Below are 8,379 nucleotides of genomic sequence, written 5' to 3' on the forward strand. Positions count from 1 at the left end.
GTCCGTAGCTGTTCATTAGCGCAAGATTTTTCTTTCCTGACCTTGCTGATTTATGCTTAACAGATTTTCTGAGGCACGGGAATCAACACCCATTTTATTTCCTTTCCAACGTATATTATGTCCTTAGTAGTCATATCACAGACTGATTTATTTTTGACCTGATCTATTTTTTGGTATATTGTGGCAACGTGTTTCCTAAGTTACTTGTAGTGTGTAATCTACTGGTCTGATGGCATCCACTAGAGACAAGAAGCATATTTTAACAGTGAGAAAGCACTCCCTGCAAAATGCTGTGCAAAGCATGAAATGTCCTCTAAAATGTGAATATTGAGCTTCCTGTTATGTGAGTATACTGTACTCAGATACTAATGAGAATTACAACTCTGGGAGAAGAATTTTTTTCATTTCTGGACACTTTTCTAGCACATCAGCTAGGAACATTTTAACAAAAGGGATGAGCATTTTGGCAGACTCTTGTCTGACATCAGCTCCTGAAACACAAACATATATTTATCTCAAAATAAGCAAGTAAAGTATTTCCATCTATTTCTGAGGGAGTACGGAAGGCAGAGATGCTGCTTCTGTGGACTCATTGAAACTGTGAAATGGAGTGATGAAATGTATCACCTTACTTAAAGTAAATCCCATTGAATTTTAAAAGTTACATAGCAATAGTCTGAGAGAAGAACCCTCTGAAAATAAATAGCATAATTATTTTGTGTTATTTTAATAGAAAGCTTTACTGATTGGTATGATTTTTTCCAAGTATACACCATGAAGTAGACATTTTGTACAAGTAGACACTTTGTGAAGGAAAAAAAGTAGTGTGATGAAAAGATTTATTCATGAAAACACAGTTAAGAATGGTCTAGGCTATCGATACAATTATCTGTGCATTATGTTTGTGTGAATGTGCACTTCATGTGAGTGCCAAAGCAAGAGATTATTTTGGATCATAGAAAGCACACAAGTAGAACAGGATGTTGAAATTTAAAACTAAGTCTGAATACCACCAAAGATTTCCAGGCATGAAACTTCATTTACTACATGCTGGAGTTACAGGGCCTCAGTGCTTTACAGGCAGACGTGAAGGCAAAGTGGCTGCCTCTGCCATCAAAAGGAGATTAAAATTTTGAACGCTCAGAAAATAAGAAATAAATTTAGGAATTTCAGCACTTTTGGGAGTTCTCATAATTATTTATGCTACAAAACTTTTAAGAAATTGATTATAAAAATGTGGTTTGGGTAAATGAGAAACATGAGCTTTCTCTACCGATATTATGAACATATCATGAAAAGCTGTAAAGAAAAACAATTATGTCATTTTCCTGACATGTGAACTTCTTGTTTGAAAAAGCTGGCTAGGATTAATTGTGGAATACTATCCCAAAACAAAAAGCAAAAGAATCATTGCTTAATTTGAAACTAGGCAGAACACATTGCCAAAAAGTACCCAAGAGAAAATACTGAGGAATTCAGATATGGTGCTGATGGAAGCCTCTGCGAGAAGATAAAGAGACATTGTATGTGGAGTCTCCGGTTCCCTTCTAGCTGCTTACACTCATACAAAAATCAGTATTTTATACCTAGGGCTTCTACTTTTCCCTGGGGGATGTGTCTTTTTGTAAGGAAATATCAAATTTTGCATCCTTTGTGTAAGAAAGCTCGTTTACTTCAGCGGGCCAGTTGCCTGAAGGTTTGTCTGAGCAGTGGAAATGTCTTGCCTTCTGTACCTTGAACCAGGGCAGTTGTACAAGTGCATCAGATGGAAAAGCTTTGGAAATTTTCTGGTGACCGTGATCTCACCTCATCTTATGTTGGGCAGGGTGAGGTGATGCTTTACATGAAACAGGAAAATGGTGTCCATTTGACTTTATCCTCCCACTGCCACTGGAGCAGGAGCAGTGGTGGATGGCTGGAGGAGAGGTCATCTACCTCCCATGTGGGAAGGACGAGCCTCAGTCAGGGCCCCCACATGCTAGTGGAAATGCTTCTCTGGTCTTTAGCGGCCGCTGGACCAGCCTCAACACGAGGTTTATCCTTGTAGTGGGCTCTGTGCCAAGACAGGAGACTCCTCCACAACTTGAGATCAGGCTTATGTGCGATTACAGCACTGAGTTTCTAGGCTTCGGATTGCTGCTCCAAGTGAAGAATCACGTTTTATTTTCCTGACTTCCCAGTATAGCACCATGTTGCTGCTCAGGTGGAGCTCACCACAAGAATTTAGTCCTGTTTCTGCTTGAAAAGGGAAACTATTTATAGAAAAAGGGAGGAGAGTGAGTCAAAGGCTTGAGGATTCCTTTGGAGTATGCTTAATCATCACACGTGTCTCTCTCTCCCATCTGCAACCAGCTGATTTAGTTGCCCTCATCCCTGGCCTTTAGCTGCTTGTTTCTTTGGTCCCTTCCAGCCGCATGTCTCACTGGGCTGTTGGGAGTCACAGAAGGGTAGTGCTAAAACTGCACCCCAATTTGAAAAATCCTATTCCAAAAATAGTCCACATGTGCCTACACACAGGAGTTTAGTCCCAAGCGTTAGCTATGTTTGGACCTTTTGTCTGCCATATTACATAGCAAAATGCTTTTATGGCACTGTCAGGAGTAAGGAACTACAGTTTCAGCAGGCAGAAACCTACCCATGCCAGGGCTGGCCCCACTGTCTGTGCTGGAGAAGCAGCAAAAGACCAGCAGTTGCTGCTGGGTCCTTAGGTCTGGGGGGCAGCTCCAGCAGGGCTGTGTTCTTGTGAAGAGCCCCAGCTGCTGCGGTGGAGATCCCATGCCAGTAGGGTTGCTCCTGTAACTGTTGCTCACATCTGGGTTTAGCCGTATTTATAGGTCCCTCTCCCTGCTTCCATGGAGACTGAGGAACAGAGTCTACAAGCCACTTTTCAGGGCTGGGAGAACTTTTTCCCCAGCCCTTGCTGATAGCCAAGGGACTGAAGAGGCACGCCAAGAGCAGTTGCCATTTCAGTAGTTGCCATCTCATCTTGGATTTGTGGGACCAGAAGTGGATGGGGTGGCTTCTATCCGTGTTGTAGTTTGTTCTGTGAAACAATGTTACTGTCAAAGCCTGCTTTATTTTGATTTCTCTTCAATTAAGAAGTAAGAAGAGCAGATGAGCCAGGAAGAAGCAAAGCTCTTTGTTTAAATGAAAATAAATAGGAGCTGGCTAGAAAGATCACCAAAAGCAACCAGCTGCTTTTGCTTGAACGGACGTCTGCAACTTTCAGAAGTCAGAGGCTACTTCCCTTGGAAAGCTCCTGCAGTGACTGAAGATGAACCTACACCCAACCTCTGCCACCTCCTGCCCTGCTGAGGCAGAGGTGCAAATCCAACTCCCGTTACCCTCTAAGGAGCCGGGCTTCCCCACCCTCCCAACCCTCCCCGCGCCTTGAAGTTCAGAGTCAGACTCGTCCTCTGCTGCGGCACACGGCACAGCGCTGCCCGATGCGCTTTTCATTTCGGAAGAGAAGCAGGCAGGACCAGGGGCTGCTCTTAGCACCAAGCGACCGGGGGTCCCCGTGCCCACTGGCTGCCTAGGGGATCCAGGCACCTGTGGGACCAAAACTCCCTCTGCCTGCAGTGGCACGGGGCACAGAAGGCGGCGGAGGGAACACTTCCAGCGGGGTTTTCTCCCGCACCCACGGCCCCGGGGGCGGCGCAGCGGGACGGGGACCCCCGAACGGGGGCGGCGCCCCCCCCCCCCCCCCCCCCGCCGCCGCACAGATCCCCGTGCCCGGGCTCCTGCCTGCCGAGCCCCCCTCTCCCGGCTCCCTACCATCGCTCCCCGGCCCCGGGTGCCTTCGGTGCCGCTTACCTGGGGCCGGGGCCGAGGCCAGCAGGGCGGCCAGAGCCGCGGCCAGCAGCCGCATGGCCCGCGGGGCGCCGGGGCCGTCCCGTCCCGTCCTGTCCCGTCCCTCCGTGCCGAGCAGACTGCCTCCTCCCCGCCCCGTCCTCCCTTCTCCCCTCGCCTTTCATCTCCTCCCCTTTCTCCTCCTTTTTTTTTCCGCTTTCTCCCTTCCCTCCCCATTTTTCTGCGCTTCCCACCGTCCTGCCCCCGCTTCGACTCCCCTCCTCTTTTTCTCGCCTTCATTTCTTTTCTCCTAGTGGCACTAGGGCTAGGTAGGGACGGGGGCCGCTCCATCTGCCATCACTACAGCCCCCTGTGTGCACACACACCCTGCCCAAAAGACAGGGATCTGAGCAGAGGCGGAGCAGGGATCTCCCCTTTCCAAGCACAGAAAGCCTTTCCAGCATGACAGCCCAGCAACTCAGGGTGGCTGGGCAGGGTGGCGAGACTGGGCAGACTGTTATGCACACTCTCTGCTCTCCTGGAAGTGTTTGATATTTTGCAGGTCTTCACACCTGTTGCCCACAGCCCACTCTTCAGCTGGAGCAGGAGCAGGATTTCCAGGCGATTCCAGGTAACAGCCATCTCCCTTCCGTGGGCTCTGCTGGTGGCACCCTGGGGGTGAGGAGGTCTGGCAGGCAGGAGTGGCCCTCGGGCAGGCATGGGGATGGATGCCTTAGGCTGTGTGGGTGCCTGTGCTGGAACATCACACAGTGCTTTGATAGTGGGAGGGTTTTGCTCTCTGCTGTAGCAGCACAACTACCAACCCTGGACACTCACCTGCTGCCTTAAAAAGTCCTGAATTAATAGATAGACCAGCTTAAGGTGCATCACTCCAAGGATACCATTCTTATTTTGCCTTGACCTGTTTGTGGAGTACTCCAAGGGCACTGACCAAATACACCACTGGGCTCTTTTACACTGCTCTTTTACACATCATCCCCTCCAGTTGTTGGGTGTCTCTGTGCCAGGCAATGTGGCAGTAGTGGTGGAAAGTGATGTGTCCCTGCCTCAGCCTCTTCTGTGTGCAGTCTGATAACCCAGCCTTAGCTTCAGTGAGCATGGCAGTCACAGTGGATGAGGCTTTGGGAATGCCTTAGGCTGGTAAAAATCTAGAAACAGTGAGAACAGTGTTTGCTGAAGGTTGCTGATCACCACCTTGACTGGTATCAGAGGGCAGGAGTTAACCAAACTGGTTTTGTTGTGAAGGTCTGTCTAGAATCTGCCCCTTGAGAAGGCAGAAGATGAGGTACCACAGTGCCGCATCCCTTCCATGTCTATTAAAGGCAGGTTTCAGCCTCATAAGATGGACTATAATCATCACTTCTTTAATTATCTTAATCCAGCACCTTCATCTTGTGATGGCTTCTGCATTCAATCTCCGTGGCATAAGGTCTTTTGGGGAACATAGTACTCAGCAGTCTACCTCTGCCCTTCCCCTTAGCTTCTTTTGATGATATTTATCATTTTAAAGCCCACAAATCTCCAGAGAGGGGGACTTAATCCTTCTACCAGCAGGTATGATGGATTATGCCCGATTTCAGTATTCATTTTATGTGAAGTGTGTATGATGCAAACACATTGGCATTCCTGCTTTCATGGATAGTGCAATTAGTACCAATATAGCTGCTCCACCCCTCTCCTAGTAATCCCTGAGGCAGGATAATACATGTCTGCTTTTATGCATCACAGAAAAATTAGCATGTGCTTCATCTGATCCTTATGAGGCCGAAGCCTGCCTTTAATAGATGTGGATGGAAGCAGAAGGTGCAGGAACATGACTTGATGGCTGCATGGCTTGTTCGGACCATTGGGCAATTCTTTTACCTTGGGGACAGGCTTTTGTGTCTGTTCAGTAAACACTCCTCCCAAGAGAATGCCAGGTCTGCGTTATGCACAGATCAGCAGACCTGAGGAAACAGACAGAGTTGTTAAAAGATGTACTGCCTGGGGAGCTAATTAAGATCTGTAGATTCAAATCTACTCCTTTAACTCAGGAAAAGAACATCCTATCTAAGAGAGAAGCTAATTCATAAAGAAGCAGACAAATTCTCACACACAAACAAAAAGGTGCACCAGCAATTATTTAATTTGATGGTCCTGATTGAAGCTCTAGCTCAGGAAATCCTGGGGCTGCTGATTGAAAGGTGAAACAGGGATGACTGATTCTGCGTATTCTTTTCCAAAGCATTTGCTGCATGCCATGTCTCGCATAGATTCCTTCAGTCTACTAATCTTTTAAGGGTGCATTCAAAATACCAATGTAAAGCCATCAATAAGGACTGCCTAAGTTCTCATGTGAGTGCCTGGGCCCTGTATAGCTTAACAGTGCACTATGAGAATCAGTATCAATGTTTGTGTCTTTGCAACCACTTCAGTTACTGGTGGCACTAACAGTTCCTTCAATTGCATCAGGAACCCTAATGAGCTCTGGGGCAGAGCTGGATCAATCAGCTGGGGAGAAGGCTTCCTAAGAGGTATTTGCCCATGACAGAAAATAGAAGATGTCAGAGGCCCACCTGGGCTTCTCCAGCCTTGTGTGCCTGCCAGCTTACTGCCACATGTTTCTGTTCTGCAGCTTGTGATCTCTGTGCCTTTGACATTTCCCTGTGTTGTGGGTTTGCTGTTTTGCATAGAATCGTTTAGGTAGTTTCTCCCCCACTGAAATACCTTTGGTAATGTAAGAGCATGAGAAGTGCTCTTTATTCTTACAGGAATGTTTCTTTTAAATTTCTGAAAGTACTTTTAGAAGTGGTTTAGGCTGAAATTCTTTTGTACTTGTCGTGACATAAATGAGCTCAGGTGATGCTGACCTTGTGTGTTCTTTACCAAGGGAGAGCTCTCTGTTGCACAGCTAGGAACAGGGCCCATGAGCTCCTGTGTTTGGGCCTCTCTCCTGCTACTAAGCTGTATCTCCAGCCGCATTTGCTAGGCAATGCAGCATGTAACCTACCTTTACCAGTGTTTTGGGATATACTCATGGGCCAGACAGCACTAGTCAGGCTAGTGAGCAATGGAGAAACACAAACCATTGCCCTTCATCTTCTCAGATGTACTGCTGGCTTCTTGGATGATTTTATGCAAATGGGTCCCAACTCCTGGGCTGCACCTAGCTGACCTGTAGACTCATTTGGCCTGGATTGGGAAAGGAGCTACTGGCAGGACTGGAAATACTTTGGCAACCTGGATGAAAGGTTGCAATGATATGGTTTGCATTCTTTCACTCCTAAAACCTTTTACCCCTTCAACCCATTTGTAACAGCTGAGATGCTCCTGCTTTTGTAAAATGTTTATTCCAGTTTGTTCATGCCTTCCACCTGCTAGAGTCACAGTTAGTCCTCGCACCACAAATCCCAGAGGCCGATGAGCGTGCAGGACGATTGCCTTTCTCTCTCTTGCCCGCAGGGCTGTGAGCCGGTGCACCTCCCCTTGCTCCGCTGGACGTGTGCTGACGCAGGCGAGCTGAGCCTCTGCCCCGCAGGATATGGCTTCCTCAGCTTTGGCAGCACCTACGTGTCCTGGTTTCCTGTCAGAACGGGTCTGCTCAGAGCTGGAAAGTGCCTGCTCAGCACTTCGGTGCAGCTGACACAGCTCAGCTGCGTTTTCCCACAGAGCCTGGAGCCCCTGCTCCCTGGGGCTGTGTTCGAGGAATCACACACCTCAGGGGACCAGACCAGCTGTTTGTGTGTACTTCAGTGCATACAGGGATGTAGTAACATCGGCCACGACCTGGGGTTGTTTCAGCTGTGCTGTAGCACTGGGAGAAATGTCAGTGCAGGTGGACTGGGGTGGGCTGACTGCTGGCTTTCATATGTGATTGCTAAGGGGAGTTATGCTTCTGCTGAGCGATGGATGAAGTTTGCTAGCAATAAACTGCCTCTCTGAACTTCTCCTCTGTACCTGGACTGATCGGGGCAGCTGCAGCCTCTAACCCTCCCACGCCTCCTGCAAGGATGCTGCCTGCCTGCCTGAACCTTACAGCCGAGATAACTATAGCCAGGTCTGCTAAGGATCCAGCAGCAGGTAGCTCCCATGGCCCATGGAATCTTAATTATAAATGTTCGGTGATTAGAGATGGGTAAAATCCAGACTGATTTGGTGTTGCCAAGCATGGATGGAGTTTGGATCTGTATCCAGACTTTCCCATCCCTTTAATGGGCAAAATTAGCTTTGAATTGTAATAGTCCAGAGCTGCTGAATAACATGGTTTGGGATTAAAAATTCTGCTCCTGTATTTTCCCCTGGCTACTTTGTGGACTGCCATATGGGAAGTACAGTTTTGTGGCTCCAGCTCTGCATCAACAGGACAAGAACTACTGTAAGAGCACCTGTGTCTTTTCCTTTTTCTTTTCTTTTCTTTTTTTTTTTTTCTTTTCTTATTCTTTTTTTTTTTTTTTTTCCAGAGTTATGAACGATACTGATGTACCTGGGTAGGATCTGATTTTTTGGGGGAGGGATGTTTCCTGGAGAGGTGAAATCCTATCCTTAAAATTTGATGCTGCAACAAGCATTTTTTTCCATTTTTTTTCC

The 8,379-nt window shown here is 47.5% G+C and overlaps 1 protein-coding gene across 2 annotated transcripts in view; it reads right to left on the reverse strand.

Moving 5' to 3' along the window:
- VSTM4 (V-set and transmembrane domain containing 4) overlaps nucleotides 1-3,917 on the reverse strand; it is a 46,608-nt gene extending 42,691 nt beyond the window's left edge. For both annotated transcript variants that reach the window (XM_032191039.1, XM_032191038.1), the window contains exon 1: nucleotides 3,817-3,917. In XM_032191039.1, the coding sequence (XP_032046930.1) occupies nucleotides 3,817-3,871 (55 nt within the window). In that variant the 5' untranslated portion in view covers nucleotides 3,872-3,917. The remainder of the gene's footprint in view (nucleotides 1-3,816) is intronic.
- Between the last annotated feature and the right edge of the window lie 4,462 nt (nucleotides 3,918-8,379).

The sequence above is a fragment of the Aythya fuligula genome, chromosome 7 (genome assembly GCF_009819795.1).
Source record: "Aythya fuligula isolate bAytFul2 chromosome 7, bAytFul2.pri, whole genome shotgun sequence".
NCBI classification, from domain to species: domain Eukaryota; kingdom Metazoa; phylum Chordata; class Aves; order Anseriformes; family Anatidae; genus Aythya; species Aythya fuligula.